This window comes from Gouania willdenowi, chromosome 6 (assembly GCF_900634775.1).
Source record: "Gouania willdenowi chromosome 6, fGouWil2.1, whole genome shotgun sequence".
NCBI lineage: Eukaryota > Metazoa > Chordata > Actinopteri > Blenniiformes > Gobiesocidae > Gouania > Gouania willdenowi.
Window position 1 is genome coordinate 56,177,575 of NC_041049.1, and position 27,466 is coordinate 56,205,040.

Genomic DNA, 27,466 nt, shown 5'->3' on the forward strand with positions numbered 1-27,466 from the left:
AGACATGGGTTTTTTTTTTTTTTTAGATGGATCAGTTGTCTTTGTGTTGAGCTACATGTGTGGGTATGTATAATAAAGAGAGCTGGCTATTTGCAATTTTGTGAATTATGATAATCATATAGTTTTCTAAATAATCTTTAATTTGATGCCATGGAGGCTGCCCTGACACATCCTTTAACTGTAGTTCATATGCTATTCGATTATTGGCTCTACAAGTAAAATTATTGTGATTTTCTGATTTTCTTCCAATGACAAAAAAATAAATCAAAAAAATACATCCATTTCTGTATCCTGTTTATGCTTGAGCTGGGTTTATCTGTCCACCCAATTCTTCAATTTTAATTTATTTTATTTGTTACAATGTTAAATGAGCTGTTTTAAAGATTTTTTTTTTTTTTTCTTTGTATGGTTGATTTGACCGATTAATTGCTTGTTTTTTGAGAGGTTTTCATCAGTGTTCATTTTGTGGTCATAGCTTCCGTCGACTAAATAGTGACAATTACCAGATTGTGACTAAATATAACATAAAAATCCCATGTTGACAAAAACGATTTTATATATATATATATATCTGCGAATATCCACTGCGCATGCTCCGTGGTGTCATGACGCTGCCACGTCACAGAACACGAGTTAACAGTAACCAATCAGGAGCGGCCACAGCGTGTTAGGAAACATCGTCCATCCTGTAAAATTCCTGAACTGAAGCGGAAACACTTGTAGACTTTATTAGTCTGGTACTCCGTGTAGCTTTTTTTTTTTATATACATATATATATGTGCCGCTTCAACCAAGTGTTTGACGATCTCTAATTTTCAAACAATTTAACTTACAACAGTTATTCCTGATTTTTTTTTTTTAATCTAGACGTAAGAGTGGAAATATGGGGGACTCTCAGCAGCAGACGATCTGTCTTCACATCAAAACGCCTAGCAATGCTACAGAGGACGTGACCGTCGACGGTGTCTATCTCAAGTGGACTGTCAAAGAGCTTAAGACGCATTTGTCCGTGGTTTACCCGACAAAACCGGTAAGTTTGCGCTGAAAGTTAGCCCTGGCTAATGCTAGCAGTGGTGCTAGCAGTTAGCCTGCAGCTGTGTTGTAGAATGTCATGTGATGACACCGGCCAGCTGTGCGTGCGTGCTTGATTGTGGCCATGTGTACACGTACAAAATTTATTTTTCTCCCCCCAACAAATACAGAACTTAGAAGCCACATTAGTGGTGGTACCTATTTGTCACCGATATGAAAACACACTCAAGGGCAACAGTACAATATTTGCAACTTTCTGTTACCTATTAAAAGTACATATTTATTTTATCCCTGTCTAATGAGATTTATTTATATATATATGTGTGTGTGTGTTTTAGCAACAATACCTCTATATTCTAGTGTTAAGGTAATTGACATTTTATGTTTTTCCTCTTTTTGGCCTTTTTCTTGTCTGTACAATACTCTTCCAGTATGGCCTACCTTAAATTGTAAAATTAAACCAAAACAACAAAAAAAAAAAAAAAAAAAAAAAAAAAATGTTTATATAATGTTATAATGTGTCCAGTTTTAAGTTGTTCCTAAGACCTGTTGCAAAGTGTTTAGTTCACAATATAATCTTCATTTAATTCTCTTGATGTCAGACCAAGGGGTATTTCATCAAACACAGGTTTCCAGGTGTAACCTGAGAGTCCAGCTCAGTTTAACTGGGAACTAACTGGAACTCCCGTTTCATCAAAGTGAAAACACCTTAGTTGCCATGGAAGCACAGCAAGAAGCTTGTGTCAGCTGGCTTTGCTGAGCCGATAGAAGTTTAATGAAATGGAAAACGCCAGCGTGGTCAGAGGCGGCTTGGTAAACCAGGTTTAACCTGTATGCCTGGTTCTTTTAAGCGCGCTTTGATGAAATGGCCCCCTGATGTTAGGAGATACCAACATGAGACACTGGAGAAAGTGAATGCTTCACTGAGGAGGATGTGGGCAGTCTAAAGACAAGGTGTGGCAGGCCAATATTCAAAGTGTGAATGAAGAAGCTCAGTTTCACATGAAAGTTCATGATTTCTGATCAAGCCATGTGCATTTTTGGTTTTTCTAAAACGTAACTGTTTTGATTTTAGTTGATTTTTTTTTATTATATAGTTATATATTTTTTTAAACGATTTTCTTTTTATCCCAGACACTAGGGGTTTGTATTGCCTGGCATCTGGTGATACGATTTAAAGACGAGCGAGTGCTAGACAGAGATGCTTGCGGGCCATATTGCACGGTTGTGGAAAGTTGGTCGTGCACCTTCCACCAGGCCAAGGGGGTCATCTTCTCCATCAATCGTAGGAGTCATGAGGTTGCTGTTTAATTCTGCCTCAGCGACATCTTCAGGTTGCATTAAAGAAGCAGAAGAGTGCACAGTAGTCTTGAAGAAGCTGGCAAGAGACTTCTTCACCTTTTTATCGGAGGGCTGTGCACTTTGAGGCCTTGCAGTGGTTTCCGTTCTGAACGACCTCTTCTATTAGATGAAAAAAAACAATAGCTATTAGTATTGAAGTTAGATTGCAAATAAATTAATATAAAGTGTGTCGGTGATATAGATAATTATTACTAGCCTGGTGCCTTTCTGACTCCAGCATTTCCGTCTTGAGGCGAGGTTAATGGTGGGAATGCCTGTCTGCGGGTGATGTACTGCGTTTAAATCTGGGGTCTAGGAAGGATGCAACATCCAATAGCTCCTGGATACTGGGGTCACTGTACTTATCATTAAGGTATGCCAGGATTTTGGTTTTGATCGACTTAGTCAGGTCAGTGTCCTCTTGATCTTCAGCCAGGACTGATGTGGCCAGAAGGTGAAGAATTGGTTTGAGGTAGGAGATGCTCACATACTCCTCCAGAGAGAGCATCTGTAAAGTCCAGGAGTGGATGCGGTGCCTTGTGAACAGACTCCAACACCTCAAAAACCTGCCATTTTGGGATGAGGGAGCATGCATATTGTCACCTGACAATACCTGAGAAATGGCTTTGATCTGCTCTAGCACCCTGGCAATCATCATTTCCTTGGATCCCCATATTGTTGGGCATTCAGTGATGAGGTTGTGCTCAGGAAGTTTGAGCTCCCTCTGTCTTTCAGTCATTGCTGCCTTATTCTTCCAGCTGTGAGACAAGTGCCCCACCACCTTCTTGCGCAGCCCTGTTGCTCTTGACACTCTGTCATCTTTGAGTGCATGTTCTGTAATACAATATAAGAAGAACAGGGTAATTTATACAGTTTGACTTATGTGGTTCAAGTCATTGCTGCCTTACAAAGTAATACAATACCAAATACAAATAATATAATAATATAAACAATATTATACAAAATAATATCAGAACAGTGTCCTCTCCCTTCCTCTCCCCCCTTCCTTCTCTTTCGCACGCACGCGCACACACACGGTGACATATACATCGTGATACTAATTTACGCAGCGATAGCGAGATGCAATTGGTGCCCGGATGCCTCAGTGTGTAACTCTCCACTTCCTTCTTTTGGATTTTCAAATAAGGTCATCTTACGCACTCGCACAGATTGCACCAGATGAAATTTTTTCTCCCACACACTGAAAAAATACTTGCATATGCAACCAATTTGCTCACAGTCTCGAGTCCTGTAATAAATGATTGAATTTTGGTCTCACATGTTGTCTCAAACTGTCATTTTCTTTAGGCTGTGAATGACCAGAGACTGATCTACGCTGGAAAACTGCTGCCTGATCATCTGCATGTCAAGGATCTCTTCAGACAAGTCTGTATACAAATATACACTCACACATGATTTGAACCTTAGTGTTTTTGGGAAGTGCATTTTCACAATGTTACTGCAAAGTGGGCTGAAAGTGGAATTTACTTTCAATTTCTGACGCACATTCTTCAGTCAATAGGAAGTCGCTGAAAGGCTTGAGTAGCCTGTGAAAAGGCTGCCTTGATTTATGAGATTTAAAAAAAAGACTACGCTAGTGTTTCACTGGTTTTTCTATGGGTTTTTGTTTGTGATTCAATGGAGGTTTGCATTTCTGAAGGCAGGGCAGTATGAGCTGTAGGACGACACTCAGAGCTGAGTGCATAAAGGATTTGCCTACATTATTATCTGCTTTAAATATATGCACATTTTTGGAGAAGTTTAGCGCTGTTTCAAATGCAAACAAATAGAATCAAGTAGTAAGTTATTATTTATTTTGAAGATTTATAATTTTTAATTATTTGTTTTACAAAGGCCAATTTTAGGGGGAAAAATTCACAAATTAACAAAATATGTGAACAAATGTTTTAAATGTGTTGCTCTATCATGAAAAATATGAGGAAAAAATGCTAAACTAATGACACTTTGAATTAGAGGTGTGCATTGCTATGAATCTGACGACACAATTTGCATGTCACAATACAATATATCCAAATATCCCGATACTAAACGATACAATATACATATCGATATATCGCAATATCAATAATGACAAATTTCACCATTACAAGTACAAAATGGTATGAAATACAATTAATTTTTTTTTAGAATAAATAGACTATTGTCTTTCCTGAAGCAGTGACAGAAATTGTTTTTTGACAAGGCAACAACAGCAACACATTCAGCACAATAAGACACATGCAGCACAGTAAAACACATCAAATTGGCTGAAAAAACAATGAGGATCATTTTAAGATTTGCGAGAAGTAGTAACTGGTAACTAACTAACTGGTACCGCTATCAAAAACAAGTGTTGTGCTTATCAAACTGTTAAATAACATTTTTCGAAAATAGGTAAACTTTTACCTCTAACAACTGATTCTGAAGTTCCTAAGTTCTAAAAACAAAGAAAAAAGAAGTAACCACCTACATCTATCAAAGTGCCCAGTATGTCAACTTTTAAGCTAAAATGCATTAAGGAGTGAGGTAGTTTAACAAGGTCTTATGTGGTTCACTGACGTCTTGTGACCTGCACTATGCTTATGTTAGCACAGTTAAAAGTTTTTTTTTTGTTAAGACATGATTAAAAATGTATTTGACATTTTTTTGATTGATACGATAATTGCGCATTGAAAAATCGTGATATATTGCTGAATCAATTTTTTCTTACACCCTTACTATGAATATATTTTTGTTTAATAAATGTTCATAGTGGTAAATGATTTGAAAATAAAAGTCTGATCCCACTCCTCTCACTGTTTTCAAGACTTTGGCACAGACATGATGAGCCCTAATGGGTGTGGGCCAGACCTCAGTTTACACACATTATAAACGATCTCTCTCTCTCTCTCTCTCTCTTTGGCTCTGTGTTGGTGACCCCTAGTTTAAAGGAATACATTTTACCCATTTTGTATCCCCTCTCTGTCAGGCAGACAGTGTTCTCACACTGCATCTGGTGTGTGCCATCAGGACCCCACCCCATGGAGAGCAGACACAGGTGAGGCATGAAGGAGCCCAACACTTCCAGTAATGAGTTTGTCAGGTTTTAGTTGCAGTCCATTGACCAAAACCACTCCATAAACCATAAACTACAAATGATAGTCATTGGTTGGATTTCCTACCTTACAGTTCCTTGTTTAGAAGTTAAAATTCATGGTTTACCTGGGATTGTTCAAATGCTCCAGGGTTTTTAAATAGGCTGAATATCTCTACTGGTTGAATTTCTTTTGTAATGTCCTACAACAGTCTCATTCGTCTGGCCCCACCATCATGCCTGTCCAGACTCCCAGCACACCAGAGCTGAGGCAGAGAAGAGCGATGACTACAGAAGCTGCTCCTGCATCTCCTTCACAGCCTCAGACGTGGACTTCTACCACAGAGTAAGAAATGAGAAGATGAACTCATGCTGACTGTGAACGATCACTCAGAATCACTTGGCTCTAAGGGTTTGCGATCTGACGATATTAGATTGTTAAGGATTAAAACATGACGACGATCTCCCAAATCACGGAGATCGTAGAACCGTCTTCATTTTAACCCTTGCGGTGCCATGTCTGTGCCATATGTCTGTGGTCCATACACAGCACATCCAAATGTTTTTTTCTCTTCCAAATCACACCATTTGTTAGTCAGCATGTCGGCATTACAGACACAGAGGAATTGTTAAGCGCTTAAACAGGTACGCTCCGCTCCCCCCCAGTGCACGGACACACAGTGAGCTGTGCTGCTTCCTGTGTTAGCAGGGTTCTGTGCAGATGTACATCTGTCCTCTGTTAAACTTCATCAGTTCTGATTGTTAGAAGCACTGAGAGACATTTGAGAAAACACTCTGTCGCTGTGAGCTTCTGCTGCAGCTCACGTGGCTGTTTACACTTTATTAAAGGGACAGTGCCCTGAATGTGATTTACTTTAAAAACTACTTTCAGCAACTCAGAGCTGCCCTGAAAGAAGCAACAATACATAATGTAATCACACATTTGTGATGTGCAAAACACAATGAGATAAAATAATAAATAATAAAAATAGGCTTTCAGTATACATGTGTGGAACAAAAGTTTAAATTAAGTTGAGTGAATAAAAAGGGAAAGGTTATGTACAGAATTTTACATATATCATATACACATACTGTATTCGCGTATGTACCCCTAGGTGTACACGTACCCCCATTTGAGAAACACTGATTTAAATGTTTAAAAATTAGCACATTAATTAGTCTTTAATAGGTATTTTGCTTGTGTTTGTTATTACTCAGTTAAGATGGTATATGAGTGTTTTTTATTGTCCCTTCCAGCAGACCTGGACCCCCTCAGATAACCCAGCCAGCTTTTCCCACCTACTCTCTGTACAGCCCTCAACAGCTGCTCTGGTTCCAACAGGTCTACGCTCGACAGTACTATATGCAATAGTGAGTTATTACTCGCATACTTAAGAAATTGTCCTTTATTCTCTGTTTGAGACTTGACAACACTTGTTCTTTTTGCTCCCCAAACAGCCAGGCAGCGTTGGCAGCTGCAGGTACGATTCCCTCTGCCCACCCCACCATTGTTGGCCAGTACCCGCCTGTTCCTGCCCACCAAGTACACGTGCCCGCCCCCATAGCTAACCCGAACCCCATCGACAACCTGCCAGCCAATCAGAACCCTGCTCCGGATGGCGCTTTCATGAATGCTGGAGCAGCCAACCAGAACCTGCGTATGAACGCCCAGGGCGGACCTGTGATGGAGGACGAGGATGACATGGACACTGATTGGCTGGACTGGCTTTACTCTGCGGCCAGATTTGGCGTTTTGCTCATGATCATCTACTTCAACTCCAACCTTAGTCGCTTCCTGCTGGTGATGAGCACCCTCCTCCTCATGTACCTGTGAGTTCACCACTTTAACACTCACCACACTAATCAGTTTTAAACAACTGGGCTTTAAGTGTGCAGTCCGCAACTTTCAGATCCCTCTCTCCCCCTCCCTCCCCGCTGCTCTCTTGCCCTGCCTCCAAACTTTCCAAAGTCCTTCCCTCAGAGGAGCTAACAAGCTAACGTTAGCCAGACAGCAACATCACAGTAATATAACATACTCTGTTAAATCAAACATAATGTAAATCAAGCAGAAGTAATTAACTATCAAGCAGAAAAGTCACCAATTCCATCTTCTACTCTTCCAGACTATACACTGTAATAAAAGATGGCGCTCTAGCCCGGGAAAGGGGCGGGGCCTGTGAGCAGCAGCTGTCAGACAGCCCATCAAACACAATCCTGGCTCTAATTGGTTCTTTTTGCTCGGTCGCGGTACATTCTGGCAATCTGCCAAAGGCTGCAGGAGCAGCAGGAGGACTCAATGAGCTTGTTTTTTTCACACAAACTACTAGTTTGATGTAAAGTTGTCCTTACATAGTGACAGCTTTAGCAAATATGACAAAGTCCCTTTTATGAGAGTTGCAGACTGGATTTTTGTTAATTCACAAAGATTCAGTATCAACAAATCAATCAACAGTGTTTTACTGGTTACTTAAAGGGTACCTAAACACTGCTGAAAACAAATTTATTTGGTATGAAGTAGTGTTGTTAATTGATTCTAGTCCAACTTTTCAACTCGACTCAAACTTTATTTATAAAACACATTTAAAACAATCAGAGTTCAACAAAATGCTGCAGAGATTAAAGCAACAAAACTGACACAAGCAATGGCTGAGATATAGTATTAAGATACATAAACATAGTGCAAATACATATTGGAGTGAAATAAAAAAGTAAGAAAAAAATCTTGACATTTTAGTATTACAGTTTGTCATATTTTATTGTAGAAATATAAGAGTGACGGCCCTGTATAGGTTGAAACCCAGCTACTTCAATCAAATTTTGCTATTGGCTGAAAATGGAGTTTTGTGAAGTTTTAGTGGCTTCTGATGTCATGAACCACCACTTTTAGCCCCGCCCCTCCTGTGAAATTTTGCAATCTGTGGTGAGTAGCATGGAATGAGAGAATTGTGAATCGAGGAATAGTGAGTATTGAGTAACTAGTTAACATAGCATAGATTGTTCTTTAGAGATTTTAAAGTATAGACTAAGCGTGTCTTACTACTCCAGGAGCCCTGCCCATAATCAAGGCATTTTTTTTATTTTCCTGCCAAAACCTCAAGATTTACTCTTTAAGTTAATAAATTTTTGAGTCCCCAGGAACTACAGGGCGATGCCTGATGTAAGATGATCAACAGAAATAGCTGATCATCTTTTAAATATGTTTGCAACAAAAGTAGCAAAGCACAGTGATGGGGATGGGATTGTAGCCTCATGTGTCTCACACTGACCTGATAAATACTGCATAGCTGCCTAATGGCAAAATTGACATTCAACTCACATTTTGTAGTTTCACTGTCTGTCATATTTTGATTAGCTTCTTCCCCTTTTTTTAGTTCTCACAAACCAGTGACATTCATTTTTGGTTTATAGTTTGTGGTTAAATAAAGTGGTTTATTTTATATTAAGGTGATAATGGGATTGGGGTACTTTCATGTGATTAATTTAAGAGATTGTCTAATAAAAATCAATCGGGAAGAACTGAGGGTTTATTTCAGAAACGTCCTGGCAGCTACGAACACTGCTGCACATCCTCTAAATTCCCAGCTCATCATTCCTCAGTTGGAATTATATCAATGATTTTTATAGTTTTGAGTTCATCTAGAACATTTATCTTGCTAGTTTTTATCAACACCAGATAAACATGAAGGGCAGAGCTAACAGCTCCATGTTTGTCTTGTTGGTTACATTGACTTTGTTTCTGATGCTGCAGCAGCATGGGGTTAAGTTTAAAGCTCTTATCCGGAGTTTTTATGTTTATGTATGATTGTTTTGAAATGCAAAAAAATACCTAACTAGTTTATTACTATGGTTTACTGCCAGTGGTCATTCATATACATTAATGTATATAAGTCCCCCCTTCTTCCTATAGACCCTATACAAATGTGAAAAGCGCCGTGATCGCCCAGCCAATAGGCTTCAACTTTCTGTAGCGGATACTGTCAATCAAAGTGAATGCGGAACTGCACGGAAACAAGGCCGCACATCACAACAGCAAACAGTTAAATATGATTTTGGCTCTTACCTCAGATATGTCCATCGCCAAAAAAATAACAATGACCCATAGACCTATACCAATGTGACCTTGTTATGTTTTGCGCTGCGCGTGCAGAAAAGTAGAGGCATGGCTTCTGGTAGATTGGCAGAGGCAGTGGGAGGAAGTGGAGTGGTTTAGGGCGGGACATCAAGACGTTTCTCAGAAACTCCGTATATCAGCTTTAAGCATGTTGTATTGTCTTTTAGGACAAACTGTGACATTTCTTTTATTCTTTGGGCTAGTGAATACACACACATTAAAGCACAAGAAAACAGTTTATAAAAGTTATACCTTTATTATTTGACGATACATAGTGTGTTTTCTGGTGCTTTAAATTTGACGCCAAAATAAATTCAGGGTATGTTTCTTCCATTGGCTGCAATTTTGTCCCTAAATAATGACACTTTCAAAGGGAAAACCATACTTTTTCAGCACTGTTGCAACAGATCAACTCTCCTCAGTAAACTGGACTAACACAGTCTGTTGGTGTAGCTAGCAAAACAATAAAAGCTTATTTCTATTTTATACTATTTTTTAGGAATATTTGAGTTTATTTTTAATTTTGTTTTTCAACATTTTAACACTTTATGTTGTCCTGCTTCTATTCATTTGTTTCGTTGGTTTAAAAACACATCGACTTACTGTATCATATCAGGCATTCTTTATCAGTTTCAAGCTGTTCCTTCTCTCCACATGTTCCATGTTCTCACCCTCTGTTTACATAACCTACAGTGTCACCCTCACACATTTACTACTAGAACACAAATCCTGCACATTTCACTTTCCATTGGGTAACACTGAAAAGAAGGAAACAGTTAAAGCATTCGATTTCATTGTGTTGAAGAAGGGGAAATTAATCACATGTTTATACAGGTGTTGAATTTGTGTGTGTTTTAGTTTGGTGATGGTGTGACCTTCAATTTGACTAATAATTACTCAGTAGGGTTAATGTTTAAACACGTGGAAAGCTTGGCTGCATTTCCAATTATTTTAGTCATTTTTATTTTCTTATCACATCAAACACACGAACAATGTAAACAATGCATCAGTGTTTGAATCAGCTTGAACCTTTAATGAGACCCAGCATTTATTACTACATACCAGGGTTACACACAATTACACACAAAACACGGGACCCATGTTACAGTTATATAGCTTACACATATGTAGTTAACAATTATTCAAATATGTTTCATATCAAGTTTTGTCCGTCACTTCTTTTGAGTATTATTTTACCATTTCAAAATAAATTGAGGGGTATAGTGACATAAAAAGAGCTCAGACACCCACACCCAAAACATTAATACCAATATTTTCATGGATGAAGAAGCCTAACAAGGTAACCAAGAGATGAAAAACAAATTAGATGATGGATAATATTTTTTTTAGTGTGTAATTTACAGCTGATTTAAGACATGGGTCAAAAATGACTTGTTACCACGTAATTGCGAACATACTTGTAATTGACTTTCAGGGGGGGAAAAAAAAATAATTGTAATTTTAATTGTAACTGGAATAAAATCACTGTAATTGTAATTGAACATGGATAATTGAATACATAATTGTAATTGAAAAATGCAATTGACCCCAACCTTGCTACATACATTACCTACTATGCCACAGCTTTACTTTTATCATCCATGGTGGACATCACATGGTGGACATTGATTGTTACCACCTTTTCTGTGTAGATTTTAAAAAGGGTATTCCTTACTTTTAAAATGTGGCTCATTAAATGAAGAAACTCATTATTGCATGTGTTCAACTTTTTTTTTCTTTTTTCTTTTTTTTTAAAGAGTTTTGTGTGATCTTCTCTACAGACACAATGCTGGCTGGTTTCCCTTCAGAAGGCGAATGCAGGTCCAAGGACCCAATCCCCTGCAGGCCCCTGAGGTCCAGCACAATCAACAAAATGAGAACAGGGATCAGAACCAAGACCTAAATGTGGTAAGAATCCTAAATTTGTCAACCACCAAAACTTTTAAATAGGGCGACTTGTTTATAGAAAAAATAATAATCACGATTATTTTTAGTAATAATTAAAATCACAATTATTTTTAGTAGTAATTGAAATCACGATTGTTCAACCAAAAAGGCAATTTTGGCCCCTGTACTCTGAAAAATGGGGGCATCTTTAAAGGGGGGTATCATGTTTTTTTTCAAGCACATAGTACCATTCTATAGCATACTGAAATAACTATGCTACCCAATTTTTTGGGTACAATGCAACAAATGTAAAAAAAAAATTTGTACCCCCTCCCGACACGCAGGGGTGACCACTCCTTCTTGTTTCTTCCTCCTTTGCTGGGTAGCATCAGTGGCTAATCTCTCATCTAAAGCTGCACTGCTGCCATATTCAGGGCACAGTTGGTCACTACAACACCCCACAGCTTAGATATTGATGAGGGACCTCCGCCAGGGTGTTTTCTAGGAATCCCCGTGAAAAAACGCAAATGACGAGTTATCTCGTCAATGGCACTGAGTGAGTTAATACCATACCTGAGTTTGGCATCAAGAGTAGGAGTGATCAAAATGAATTTATTACCCAGGCTACTATACTTTTTCCAAAACATCCCAGTTGAGGTGACTGCAAAAGAATTTAAGGAATGGGATAAAATTATTTCTAGACACATATGGCATGGCGCAAAGCCAAGATTAAAATATAGAACACTACAGTTACCAAAGGGAGCGGGTGGTTTAGCCCTTTCCTGTGTAAAAAGCTATTTCCAAGTTGCATAGTTAAGGGTCCTGTCAAACCAATGCGATGCATGGTACTCCGAAAGGTGGAATGATATTGAGGAGAGATTATTTGAGGGGTTCCCAGTACAAACAATAATAAGTGACGAGAAACTGAGGTCCCAGTGGAAACTGTATCTAAATCCATGGTTAGGGGTAGCAATTAAAATATGGTCTAATATTGTGAGGAAATATAGTTTGGGAAATCAATGTAGGTTCCTCGGGTGGATTGTGTTTGATTCAGATTTTGCTCAACAAATTAGAAAGCAGGTTTAAATAATGGGACAATGGTCCAGAGATGCACTGGGAAGTTATTAAAAATTGGGCAGTGATGAGTTTTCAGACATAAAGGACAAACATGGCCTCAAGAATCAGGACTTTCACAGATATCTGCAGCTGCGGCATTACTAAGTGCGGCAGCATGCGTAGCTCCCGTGAACAGCGCTCTAGAGAATAAGTTGTTGACAAAGACTTGGAGGTGATTTTGTCCCATGGAACAAGGTATTTGAGGACAATCTTGGCTAAATTAAGGGACAAGTGGCCTTCACTAATATCCGACACTGGTTGGCCTGCAGGCTAACTTTAGCTTTGAAAGGGGTGGGGTGGAGGAGCTAGCTGACGAGTGTGCATTAAACAACTCTGTTAGTATTTGTGAAAATATACAATTTTTTTTTTTTTAGATAATTTTTTGTTGATTGTTATTTTTGCAATCGTTGAGTGTAGTAATTAAAATCATAATCAAATTTCGATTAATTGCACAGCCTTGCCTTTATGTTGGTTTGTGTTTGGTGAGATGAATATTACTGTTAAACATGTGAAATTACAATTATTATTTTTTTTTTCAGGGTGAGGATCCCGCTGACATCCCGACGGAGGAATTAGCCGAGGGTCCAGGTGTGATGACTGCAGTTTTAGTGGCTCCTCACAGGGTGTCCATCATGTGGACGGCTTGGGTCTTCTTCAAAACATTCTTCTCTTCACTCATTCCTGAGGGTCAACGTGGCGTGGCCAACTGACCACTAGGGACATTCGGGACAACATTTTTCTAGTAAAGGTGGATGAAGTGGTGTCTTTTGGACTGAAGGAGACCAACACCAAAGATGAGGAGTTGCATTTGAAGACGAGCACGGGAGAAAACACCAGCTGATGGAGAGTCTAACGTGGTTCCCATTAAATTCTTATTATATACCAAAGATGATAGCTTTAGGCTTCTAGAGCTATCCGGTATTTACGAGTCGTCTGTGTGAACCTTGTAATGCTACCTAACGACAAACTGTGACCTGACCTGTAACTCAGAAAAGACAGTCCAGGGACCTTTCTACTGCCCAGTATCACCAGTAATTGGCACATGTGGGTACACGTAAAGGTAATCCCTGAGGAGGAGGACTTTTTAAACTAAACTGTATAAATATTGTAGATTTCTTTAGTTTCCCATCTCCATCATGGCCTACATTCACTGTATAGTATAGGTAACTGAATACCAATAATTCTGTGACAGTTTTATTATTCTGTTTTTATTGTAAAGTGGCCTGAAAGGCGCTTTTAAATAAAATTTATTATTAATAATAATTCTAGCTTCAAGTAACAAGAAATACTTGGATCAAAAGAAGTGGCCTTTTTTCTTTTTCCTTTTTTTTTTTTTTTGTTAAAGAAGGGGAAAAAAGAAGCACCATTGTTATTTAGGGTTTCACTATGAAGTTGTTTAGACTTATTTCCAATCACAACAGACTAAAAATGTGCCAACAAAACATGCTGGTTTTTACGTTTGCTAGTTTTCACAACTGAAAATATGATTATTGTAATTTTTAGCAGCATCAGTCATGTTAGCCATTTTTTGTAAAGATATTGTTATCGTGACCAAACTCATTCTGTCTGAATGACAAAAGCATCTTTGAATTACAACTATAATGTATTTACACACCACACACTTCTCATGCAAGCTTCTAGAAATAAAAAAGGGTTAATACATATATATATATTTAAGTTTTCTTATTGAGACCAACTGTACATCACTTTCTTTTTTTCTTTTAGGTTAAAAGATGAAAGATTTGAGTTCAAGTTTAATATTGGAAATGTGACACACATTTATAACATTTGCTTACAGAGCTTTTTAGTTTTTTAATTCCACAACTTGATAAGTTAAAGCTTTTTTTTCTCTGTTGGCTAGAAAATCATTGGTACCATTGAGAAAACTACAAGTACAGCTAAAGGCTGAACTTGTATGAAACGTGATTAATCATTTTAATGCTTTTGAAAAGTATTTCCGTAAAATTATTCTTTCTTTTTCAGGCACTAATTTGTAGGCTTCAGTTGGCATAAATTAAAGTTGTACATTTTAATGTTTATGAGGGTTATTGTGCTGTATAATGAGATGTTGGGAAATAAGATGCAATAAAGGTTTATTTAATAGCTCACAGTTTGTGCGAGCTGTTCTTTCTTAGCTGTAGCACAGAATGTGCACACAGTTTGTTGACCTCATGTTGAAACTGCAAAGTCTTCCCCACACCAAGTCATAGGACACATGCACACACTGAATATACAGGCTAAAGAGGCCTCACCATACAAACAACCTGCTGTTTACACACTGTTTATAATCCACAGGATGTGTGTTTTCTAACCATCTGTTGAAATAGAGAAACAACTGGTTTTACTGTAGAGTCCATAAACAGCTCTGTTCTCTGCAGGCAAAAATGTCAATGAAATGTCTTTCTTTTTTAAGAACTTTGCTATCATAGCCATTTTAAATTGTATGGAGATAAAGTCAATTTTTTGGGTGTGTGTAAAGGGCTGTAATTTACACACAGAAGCTTACGTGAACAACGCTCTGCAAAAAGAGGATAATAATAGGTTGATGACCAAAAACTTGAGGCCAATTTTGTCCTGTGGAACAAGGTTTTTGAGGACATTCTTGGCTAAATTGAGGGACAAATGGCCTTCGCTAATATCCGACATTAATTGCCCTGCAGGCTAGGTTTAGCTTTAGCTTTGAGAGGGATGGAGAGGAGGAGCTTATGTAAAATGTGAAAACATTTTACAGGAAAAATGCACAAAATGCAATCTTAACAAGCAAGACAATAAACTTACACAGAATGATGGAAAAACACACAAAATTACTATAGAAACTCTTTGTTCTTTCCTGTGTTAAAGCTCCGATTGGTCATTATTCTAAATGCTGACATGGATGTTGATAATGTGGCCCTTAGATCAAACAAACCTATTTTTGTGGCCCCCGCTGTGATAGAAGTTGCCCACCTCTGCTTTAGGGTCTGCCTACTGTAAAGCTGCTCTCCTCCTGTGCTTCTTTAGAGCAACTAAAACAAGAGAGCGTTGTTTTTATCTCCTGACGTTTTTAAAAAGCAAACAACTTTGTGGTTTAACTTGAGGTTTCCTGCCTCCCCCACGTCACAGAAGTGCTCTGCACTTTGATCAGTTTACTTTAAGGGACACTAATCTACGTTTTGCTGTTTGTCCTTCATCAAGTTGTGAATCAGTGATTTGAAGGACAGGGTTTCCCTTCACAAGACCGTGAGCCTTAAATCATATGGGATTTCCTGAGTTGGAATAATATTTATTTTTCTCATCAGGTTTATATATTTCAAGTGCACGATGTACTGTAACATTTTGTTGCTGCTGTCATTGTTTGGGGTGTCCCGCTGCTGCCTGCAGGACCAGGCTTCTGCATACAGATTCACTGGAGCTGTGTGCCGTCTCACTTACCCTGCTGCTGTTGTGTGTAAGTTGGACTCATTCAGTGATTTGATGTATCAAATTCATTTCAATAGTTTATAACAATATGCGGCAGTGATTGTAAAGTTGTGCTTGCTAAAATAAACAACTTTTTGCAACATTTAGCTACAAACCATGTTTAAAAATAAATGTATGTGAAATTTTTTATGGTACTTTTGACCAGATGTCCAGCAAAAGGGTTTTGTTAACATTTAGAATTAGATTTAACATTTAGATTTAATATTTAACATTAAAATTCAACATTTAGATTTAGATTTAACATTTTATATTTACATTTATTATTTAACATTGACATTTAGAATTAACGTTTATCATTTAGAGTTAGATTTAATATTTAACATATAGATTTAGAAATACCGTGTACTGTAGATTTAATTTGACGTTATATTTTTATCAAAAAATGAAATTAACATTTAGATTCAACATTTATATTTAGATTTAATATTTAACATTTAGATTTAACATTTATCATTTTGATTTACATTTAATATTTAACATTTAGATTTAGATTTAACATTGACTGTAGATTTATTTTGACATTATATTTTTATTAAAAAATGTAATTAACATTTAGATTCAACCTTTATATTTAGATTTAATGTTTAACATTTAGATTTAACATTTTAGATTTAGATTTAATACTCAAGATTTAGATTTAAGATTTAGATTTAACATTTACTTAGATTTAATTTGACATATTTTTTATTGAAAAAAATTAAATAAATCAGGGGCTTTCACCTTTCTTTATTGTCATATATGTTTACACATACACATCTCTGAGGGGCGGAGGGGGTGCAGTTGGAGGTAGGGGACTTGCTCAACATCCCACAGTGATGGCCCATGTGACATTTGAACTGTTGACCCTCCAATCACAAGCCCGCTTCCTGAAACACGAGGCCACCACTCCCTATCTGTATTTCATATGAGAGAAAAAACATCACACATTTCACAAATACTGCTCTAAATCTGGTCAAAAGTAACATAAAAAATCACCAACATTTTTAAAATGTGGTTTATTGCTAAATGTTGCAAAAAGTTGCTCTTTATTTTAACATGCACAACTTTTCAATCTGCGCCCCATATAACAAAGCCTAATCCAGCCTAATCAGGTTAAGAGATGTGGTTTCACCTTCTCCTTCTGTGACCTCTGACCTCACTGTTCTTTTGTCGGCAGTGAATGACAAAACGACTAAAGTGATCGAGGCAGCTTTTAAACATGCCCGTTATCCCAGTATGAAGGGAGAGAAATACATTCGCTTCATGGGAAAAGTCTTTTATGGACTGGAGAAGTGAGTGGACGCTACAATACACACATTGATGCTGCATTTGAAATGACACAATGACAATTTACACATTCTTCTTTTCAGTTTGGAGATACAGAACCTGACAATTGGCAAGAGTGCATTTGAGCTGCTTCCTGGTGAAGGGATCTCCATGGAGATTAGCAACGTGTCCGCTTTGTTCAGAGGAACCATTCACTACGGATACGGCAACTGGCTGTGAGTCTGATGAACAGTCAACAAGTTGAATAATGGCAGAAAATCAGACTTCAAAAGCAATTCCAGTGGCAATACTCATAATCATTTGGTTTCAGAATTTTTGCCTTGTGTTTTTAAAAAAAACAATTTATCAAATATGTTTTTATATATATATTTATTTTTTAATAAGTTTGACATATTTGATGTGAAAAAAACAATCTTAAGGAAACATTTAAATTATTAAGACAAATCTAAAGAATCACTTAATGAATTCACTCTCATATATTTCATTATCCAGTTGTTTGAAGGAAGGATTAAAAAAAGGTAATTAGCATGAGCTATTAGCATGGTTAACTGGTATAATGCTGTATCAGCATACTTGTATTGATAATAATAAGCAGCATGAAATCTTAACCCAATCTAAATTAAATTGAAAACTTTATGTATCCTTTTATTGTGTTTTCACCACTAGCATCAACATCACAAACTCTGTTGACTTTGAGGTGGAGTCAAACATCGACCTTGGAATCAACCCCAAACTTTGTAAGTAGCTTTGGATTCATATTTACTATTTATTCCAACTTCTGGACCTGACGACAGCAGAAACACCTTGTGGCATCATTTGACTCCGTTTGCATGTTCTCCCCATGTCACATGGTTTTTATCAGCGTATTCTTGCTTCCTCCCACAGTTGATAAACATATATGTTAGTGAGCAGGTACTAAACTGGTCAGATGGTGGTCTTGTGATGCCTCTCTCAAAAGAGAAGTTTGAAAAATTTTACGGAGGAATCAAAACCCAACTCGCCTGTGGACAGTGAACCAATGCCACATCAGAGTCAGAATCAGAATCTTTTTTATTGTAATTTTACAGTACAAAAAAATTGCAAATGCCCCCCCCACACAACATTTAGGTACACTTTAAAGATTCAAGCCAGGACAAACACAGTTATCATAAAAACAACATAAGGTACGGTGAAGGTCTGTCAGAATAAAGTGCATGTTATAACATATTAGTAATTAGCCCCTTGTGTTACGTTACAAATAATAGCTCCGCCTCTTGTGTTACATTACAATTAATAGCCCCGCCCCTTGTGTTACGTTACAAACCATAGCTCCACCCCTTGTGTTACGATACAATTAAAAACTCAGCTCCTTGTGTGACGTTACAACTATTGGCTCCGCCCCTTGTGTTACGTTACAAATAATAGCTCCGCCCCTTGTGTTACTTTACTAATAATAGCTCCACCTCTTGTGTTACATTACAATTAATAGCCCCGCCCCTTGTGTTACGTTACAACTATTGGCTCCGCCCCTTGTGTTACGTTACAAATAATAGCTCCGCCTCTTGTGTTACATTACAATTAATAGCCCCGCCCCTTGTGTTACGTTACAAATCATAGCTCCACCCCTTGTGTTACGTTACAATTAAAAACTCAGCCCCTTGTGTTACGTTACAACTATTGGTTCCGCCCCTTGTGTTACGTTACAACTATTGGCTCCGCCCCTTGTGTTACGTTACAAATAATAGCTCCGCCTCTTGTGTTACATTACAATTAATAGCCCCACCCCTTGTGTTACGTTACAAATCATAGCTCCACCCCTTGTGTTACGTGACAATTAAAAACTCAGCCCCTTGTGTTACGTTACAACTATTGGTTCCGCCCCTTGTGTTACGTTACAACTATTGGCTCCGCCCCTTGTGTTACGTTACAAATAATAGCTCCGCCTCTTGTGTTACTTTACAAATAATATCTCCGCTCCTTGTGTTACGTTACAACTATTGGCTCCGCCCCTTGTCTTACATTACAAATATTAACTCCGCCTCTTATGTTACATTACAAATATTAGCTCCGCCCCTTGTGTTACATTACAAATAATAGCTCCGCCTCTTGTGTTACGTTACAAACCATAGCTCCACCCCTTGTGTTTCGTTACAATTATAAACTCAGCTCCATGTGTGACGTTACAATTGAGACTCAGCCCCTTGTGTTACGTTACAACTATTGGCTCCGCCCCTTGTGTTACGTTACAAATAATAGCTCCGCCACTTGTGTTACTTTACTAATAATAGCTCCGCCCCTTGTGTTACACTACAAATAATAGCTCCGCCCCTTGTGTTACGTTACAATTAAGACTCAGCCCCTTGTGTTACGTTACAACTATTGGCTCCGCCCCTTGTCTTACATTACAAATATTAACTCCGCCCCTTATGTTCCATTACAAATAATAGCTCCACCTCTTGTGTTACGTTACAAAGCATAGCTCCGCCCCTTGTGTTACATTGCAATTAAAAACTCAGCCCCTTGTGTTACGTTACAACTATTGGCTCCGCCCCTTGTGTTACATTGCAAATAGCTGCGCCTCTTGTGTTACGTTACAATTATAAACTCAGCTCCTTGTGTTACATTACAATTAATAGCCCCGCCCCTTGTGTTACGTTACAACTATTGGCTCCGCCCCTTGTGTTACGTTACAAATAATAGCTCCGCCTCTTGTGTTACATTACAATTAATAGCCCCGCCCCTTGTGTTACGTTACAAATCATAGCTCCACCCCTTGTGTTACGTTACAATTAAAAACTCAGCCCCTTGTGTTACGTTACAACTATTGGTTCCGCCCCTTGTGTTACGTTACAACTATTGGCTCCGCCCCTTGTGTTACGTTACAAATAATAGCTCCGCCTCTTGTGTTACTTTACAAATAATATCTCCACTCCTTGTGTTACGTTACAACTATTGGCTCCGCCCCTTGTCTTACATTACAAATATTAACTCCGCCTCTTATGTTACATTACAAATATTAGCTCCGCCCCTTGTGTTACATTACAAATAATAGCTCCGCCTCTTGTGTTACGTTACAAACCATAGCTCCACCCCTTGTGTTTCGTTACAATTATAAACTCAGCTCCATGTGTGACGTTACAATTAAGACTCAGCCCCTTGTGTTACGTTACAACTATTGGCTCCGCCCCTTGTGTTACGTTACAAATAATAGCTCCGCCACTTGTGTTACTTTACTAATAATAGCCCCGCCCCTTGTGTTACGTTACAACTCATAGCTCCGCCCCTTGTGTTACGTTACAATTAAGACTCAGCCCCTTGTGTTACGTTACAACTATTGGCTCCGCCCCTTGTCTTACATTACAAATATTAACTCCGCCCCTTATGTTCCATTACAAATAATAGCTCCACCTCTTGTGTTACGTTACAAAGCATAGCTCCGCCCCTTGTGTTACATTACAAAGCATAGCTCCGCCCCTTGTGTTACGTTACAATTAAAAACTCAGCCCCTTGTGTTACATTACAAATCATAGCTCCACCCCTTGTGTTACGTTACAATTATTGGCTCTGCCCCTTGTGTTACGTTACAAATAATATCTCCGCTCCTTGTGTTACGTTACAACTATTGGCTCCGCCCCTTGTCTTACATTACAAATATTAACTCCGCCCCTTATGTTACATTACAAATATTAGCTCCGCCCCTTGTGTTACATTACAAATAATAGCTCCGCCTCTTGTGTTACGTTACAACGATTGGCTCCGCCCCTTGTGTTACATTACAAATAATAGCTCCGCCCCTTGTGTTACGTTACAAATAGTAGCTCCGCCTCTTGTGTTACGTTACAATTCATAGCCCCGCCCCTTGTGTTACATTACAATTAAGACTCAGCCCCTTGTGTTACATTACAAATATTAACTCCGCCCCTTATGTTCCATTACAAATAATAGCTCCACCTCTTGTGTTACGTTACAAAGCATAGCTCCGCCCCTTGTGTTACATTGCAATTAAAAACTCAGCCCCTTGTGTTACGTTACAACTATTGGCTCCGCCCCTTGTGTTACGTTACAACTATTGGCTCCGCCCCTTGTGTTACATTGCAAATAGCTGCGCCTCTTGTGTTACGTTACAAAGCATAGCTCCGCCCCTTGTGTTACGTTACAAATCATAGCTCCACCCCTTGTGTTACGTTACAATTAAAAACTCAGCCCCTTGTGTTACGTTACAACTATTGGTTCCGCCCCTTGTGTTACGTTACAACTATTGGCTCCGCCCCTTGTGTTACGTTACAAATAATAGCTCCACCTCTTGTGTTACATTACAATTAATAGCCCCGCCCCTTGTGTTACGTTACAACTATTGGCTCCGCCCCTTGTGTTACGTTACAAATAATAGCTCCGCCTCTTGTGTTACATAACAATTAATAGCCCCACCCCTTGTGTTACGTTACAAATCATAGCTCCACCCCTTGTGTTACGTTACAATTAAAAACTCAGCCCCTTGTGTTACGTTACAACTATTGGTTCCGCCCCTTGTGTTACGTTACAAATATTAGCTCCGCCCCTTGTGTTACATTACAAATAATAGCTCCGCCTCTTGTGTTACGTTACAAACCATAGCTCCACCCCTTGTGTTTCGTTACAATTATAAACTCAGCTCCATGTGTGACGTTACAATTAAGACTCAGCCCCTTGTGTTACGTTACAACTATTGGCTCCGCCCCTTGTGTTACGTTACAAATAATAGCTCCGCCACTTGTGTTACGTTACAATTAAGACTCAGCCCCTTGTGTTACGTTACAACTATTGGCTCCGCCCCTTGTCTTACATTACAAATATTAACTCCGCCCCTTATGTTCCATTACAAATAATAGCTCCACCTCTTGTGTTACGTTACAAAGCATAGCTCCGCCCCTTGTGTTACATTACAAAGCATAGCTCCGCCCCTTGTCTTACGTTACAATTAAAAACTCAGCCCCTTGTGTTACATTACAAATCATAGCTCCACCCCTTGTGTTACGTTACAATTATTGGCTCTGCCCCTTGTGTTACGTTACAAATAATATCTCCGCTCCTTGTGTTACGTTACAACTATTGGCTCCGCCCCTTGTCTTACATTACAAATATTAACTCCGCCCCTTATGTTACATTACAAATATTAGCTCCGCCCCTTGTGTTACATTACAAATAATAGCTCCGCCTCTTGTGTTACGTTACAACGATTGGCTCCGTCCCTTGTGTTACATTACAAATAATAGCTCCGCCCCTTGTGTTACGTTACAAATAGTAGCTCCGCCTCTTGTGTTACGTTACAATTCATAGCCCCGCCCCTTGTGTTACATTACAATTAAGACTCAGCCCCTTGTGTTACGTTACAACTATTGGCTCCGCCCCTTGTCTTACATTACAAATATTAACTCCGCCCCTTATGTTCCATTACAAATAATAGCTCCACCTCTTGTGTTACGTTACAAAGCATAGCTCCGCCCCTTGTGTTACATTGCAATTAAAAACTCAGCCCCTTGTGTTACGTTACAACTATTGGCTCCGCCCCTTGTGTTACATTGCAAATAGCTGCGCCTCTTGTGTTACGTTACAATTATAAACTCAGCTCCTTGTGTTACATTACAATTAATAGCCCCGCCCCTTGTGTTACGTTACAACTATTGGCTCCGCCCCTTGTGTTACGTTACAAATAATAGCTCCGCCTCTTGTGTTACATTACAATTAATAGCCCCGCCCCTTGTGTTACGTTACAAATCATAGCTCCACCCCTTGTGTTACGTTACAATTAAAAACTCAGCCCCTTGTGTTACGTTACAACTATTGGTTCCGCCCCTTGTGTTACGTTACAACTATTGGCTCCGCCCCTTGTGTTACGTTACAAATAATAGCTCCGCCTCTTGTGTTACTTTACAAATAATATCTCCACTCCTTGTGTTACGTTACAACTATTGGCTCCGCCCCTTGTCTTACATTACAAATATTAACTCCGCCTCTTATGTTACATTACAAATATTAGCTCCGCCCCTTGTGTTACATTACAAATAATAGCTCCGCCTCTTGTGTTACGTTACAAACCATAGCTCCACCCCTTGTGTTTCGTTACAATTATAAACTCAGCTCCATGTGTGACGTTACAATTAAGACTCAGCCCCTTGTGTTACGTTACAACTATTGGCTCCGCCCCTTGTGTTACGTTACAAATAATAGCTCCGCCCCTTGTGTTACGTTACAACTCATAGCTCCACCCCTTGTGTTTCGTTACAATTATAAACTCAGCTCCATGTGTGACGTTACAATTAAGACTCAGCCCCTTGTGTTACGTTACAACTATTGGCTCCGCCCCTTGTGTTACTTTACTAATAATAGCCCCGCCCCTTGTGTTACGTTACAACTCATAGCTCCGCCCCTTGTGTTACGTTACAATTAAGACTCAGCCCCTTGTGTTACGTTACAACTATTGGCTCCGCCCCTTGTCTTACATTACAAATATTAACTCCGCCCCTTATGTTCCATTACAAATAATAGCTCCACCTCTTGTGTTACGTTACAAAGCATAGCTCCGCCCCTTGTGTTACATTACAAAGCATAGCTCCGCCCCTTGTCTTACGTTACAATTAAAAACTCAGCCCCTTGTGTTACATTACAAATCATAGCTCCACCCCTTGTGTTACGTTACAATTATTGGCTCTGCCCCTTGTGTTACGTTACAAATAATATCTCCGCTCCTTGTGTTACGTTACAACTATTGGCTCCGCCCCTTGTCTTACATTACAAATATTAACTCCGCCCCTTATGTTACATTGCAAATATTAGCTCCGCCCCTTGTGTTACATTACAAATAATAGCTCCGCCTCTTGTGTTACGTTACAACGATTGGCTCCGTCCCTTGTGTTACATTACAAATAATAGCTCCGCCCCTTGTGTTACGTTACAAATAGTAGCTCCGCCTCTTGTGTTACGTTACAATTCATAGCCCCGCCCCTTGTGTTACATTACAATTAAGACTCAGCCCCTTGTGTTACATTACAAATATTAACTCCGCCCCTTATGTTCCATTACAAATAATAGCTCCACCTCTTGTGTTACGTTACAAAGCATAGCTCCGCCCCTTGTGTTACATTGCAATTAAAAACTCAGCCCCTTGTGTTACGTTACAACTATTGGCTCCGCCCCTTGTGTTACGTTACAACTATTGGCTCCGCCCCTTGTGTTACATTGCAAATAGCTGCGCCTCTTGTGTTACGTTACAAAGCATAGCTCCGCCCCTTGTGTTACGTTACAAATCATAGCTCCGCCCCTTGTGTTACGTTACAATTAAAAACTCAGCCCCTTGTGTTACGTTACAACTATTGGTTCCGCCCCTTGTGTTACGTTACAACTATTGGCTCCGCCCCTTGTGTTACGTTACAAATAATAGCTCCACCTCTTGTGTTACATTACAATTAATAGCCCCGCCCCTTGTGTTACGTTACAACTATTGGCTCCGCCCCTTGTGTTACGTTACAAATAATAGCTCCGCCTCTTGTGTTACATAACAATTAATAGCCCCACCCCTTGTGTTACGTTACAAATCATAGCTCCACCCCTTGTGTTACGTTACAATTAAAAACTCAGCCCCTTGTGTTACGTTACAACTATTGGTTCCGCCCCTTGTGTTACGTTACAAATATTAGCTCCGCCCCTTGTGTTACATTACAAATAATAGCTCCGCCTCTTGTGTTACGTTACAAACCATAGCTCCACCCCTTGTGTTTCGTTACAATTATAAACTCAGCTCCATGTGTGACGTTACAATTAAGACTCAGCCCCTTGTGTTACGTTACAACTATTGGCTCCGCCCCTTGTGTTACGTTACAAATAATAGCTCCGCCACTTGTGTTACGTTACAATTAAGACTCAGCCCCTTGTGTTACGTTACAACTATTGGCTCCGCCCCTTGTCTTACATTACAAATATTAACTCCGCCCCTTATGTTCCATTACAAATAATAGCTCCACCTCTTGTGTTACGTTACAAAGCATAGCTCCGCCCCTTGTGTTACATTACAAAGCATAGCTCCGCCCCTTGTCTTACGTTACAATTAAAAACTCAGCCCCTTGTGTTACATTACAAATCATAGCTCCACCCCTTGTGTTACGTTACAATTATTGGCTCTGCCCCTTGTGTTACGTTACAAATAATATCTCCGCTCCTTGTGTTACGTTACAACTATTGGCTCCGCCCCTTGTCTTACATTACAAATATTAACTCCGCCCCTTATGTTACATTACAAATATTAGCTCCGCCCCTTGTGTTACATTACAAATAATAGCTCCGCCTCTTGTGTTACGTTACAACGATTGGCTCCGTCCCTTGTGTTACATTACAAATAATAGCTCCGCCCCTTGTGTTACGTTACAAATAGTAGCTCCGCCTCTTGTGTTACGTTACAATTCATAGCCCCGCCCCTTGTGTTACATTACAATTAAGACTCAGCCCCTTGTGTTACATTACAAATATTAACTCCGCCCCTTATGTTCCATTACAAATAATAGCTCCACCTCTTGTGTTACGTTACAAAGCATAGCTCCGCCCCTTGTGTTACATTGCAATTAAAAACTCAGCCCCTTGTGTTACGTTACAACTATTGGCTCCGCCCCTTGTGTTACGTTACAACTATTGGCTCCGCCCCTTGTGTTACATTGCAAATAGCTGCGCCTCTTGTGTTACGTTACAAAGCATAGCTTCGCCCCTTGTGTTACGTTACAAATCATAGCTCCACCCCTTGTGTTACGTTACAATTAAAAACTCAGCCCCTTGTGTTACGTTACAACTATTGGTTCCGCCCCTTGTGTTACGTTACAACTATTGGCTCCGCCCCTTGTGTTACGTTACAAATAATAGCTCCGCCTCTTGTGTTACTTTACAAATAATATCTCCGCTCCTTGTGTTACGTTACAACTATTGGCTCCGCCCCTTGTCTTACATTACAAATATTAACTCCGCCTCTTATGTTACATTACAAATATTAGCTCCGCCCCTTGTGTTACATTACAAATAATAGCTCCGCCTCTTGTGTTACGTTACAAATCATAGCTCCACCCCTTGTGTTTCGTTACAATTATAAACTCAGCTCCATGTGTGACGTTACAACTATTGGCTCCGCCCCTTGTGTTACGTTACAAATAATAGCTCCGCCCCTTGTGTTACTTTACTAATAATAGCTCCGCCCCTTGTGTTACACTACAAATAATAGCCCCGCCCCTTGTGTTACGTTACAACTCATAGCTCCGCCCCTTGTGTTACGTTACAATTAAGACTCAGCCCCTTGTGTTACGTTACAACTATTGGCTCCGCCCCTTGTGTTACGTTACAACTATTGGCTCCGCCCCTTGTGTTACATTGCAAATAGCTGCGCCTCTTGTGTTACGTTACAATTATAAACTCAGCTCCTTGTGTTACATTACAATTATTAGCCCCGCCCCTTGTGTTACGTTACAACTATTGGCTCCGCCCCTTGTGTTACGTTACAAATAATAGCTCCGCCTCTTGTGTTACATTACAATTAATAGCCCCGCCCCTTGTGTTACGTTACAAATCATAGCTCCACCCCTTGTGTTACGTTACAATTAAAAACTCAGCCCCTTGTGTTAGGTTACAACTATTGGTTCCGCCCCTTGTGTTAAGTTACAACTATTGGCTCCGCCCCTTGTGTTACGTTACAAATAATAGCTCCACCTCTTGTGTTACATTACAATTAATAGCCCCGCCCCTTGTGTTACGTTACAACTATTGGCTCCGCCCCTTGTGTTACGTTACAAATAATAGCTCCGCCTCTTGTGTTACATTACAATTAATAGCCCCACCCCTTGTGTTACGTTACAAATCATAGCTCCACCCCTTGTGTTACGTTACAATTAAAAACTCAGCCCCTTGTGTTACGTTACAACTATTGGTTCCGCCCCTTGTGTTACGTTACAACTATTGGCTCCGCCCCTTGTGTTACGTTACAAATAATAGCTCCGCCTCTTGTGTTACTTTACAAATAATATCTCCGCTCCTTGTGTTACGTTACAACTATTGGCTCCGCCCCTTGTCTTACATTACAAATATTAACTCCGCCTCTTATGTTACATTACAAATATTAGCTCCGCCCCTTGTGTTACGTTACAAATAATAGCTCCACCTCTTGTGTTACATTACAATTAATAGCCCCGCCCCTT

At 39.3% G+C, this 27,466-nt stretch overlaps 2 protein-coding genes across 3 annotated transcripts in view; both read left to right on the plus strand.

Moving 5' to 3' along the window:
* Positions 1–40: 40 nt before the first annotated feature.
* Positions 41–14,666, plus strand: herpud1 (homocysteine-inducible, endoplasmic reticulum stress-inducible, ubiquitin-like domain member 1). Of its 2 annotated transcripts, none has more exons than XM_028448532.1 (9): positions 41–63; positions 868–1,030; positions 3,682–3,759; positions 5,342–5,410; positions 5,659–5,792; positions 6,704–6,817; positions 6,905–7,276; positions 11,339–11,465; positions 13,100–14,666. In XM_028448532.1, exons 1-9 carry the CDS (start codon positions 56–58, stop codon positions 13,268–13,270), a joined length of 1,236 nt encoding a protein of 411 aa, XP_028304333.1. In that variant the 5' UTR covers positions 41–55; the 3' UTR covers positions 13,271–14,666. The 2 variants fall into 2 exon arrangements, with proteins under 2 accessions (XP_028304333.1, XP_028304334.1); XM_028448533.1 differs by lacking the exon at positions 41–63 and adding an exon at positions 642–737.
* Positions 14,667–15,750: 1,084 nt separating this feature from the next.
* Positions 15,751–27,466, plus strand: part of cetp (cholesteryl ester transfer protein, plasma) — a 31,340-nt gene continuing 19,624 nt past the window's right edge. The window contains exons 1-4 of the mRNA XM_028450472.1: positions 15,751–15,987; positions 17,176–17,290; positions 17,369–17,500; positions 17,952–18,022. Of these exons, the coding sequence (XP_028306273.1) occupies positions 15,861–15,987; positions 17,176–17,290; positions 17,369–17,500; positions 17,952–18,022 (445 nt within the window). The 5' untranslated portion in view covers positions 15,751–15,860. The remainder of the gene's footprint in view (positions 15,988–17,175; positions 17,291–17,368; positions 17,501–17,951; positions 18,023–27,466) is intronic.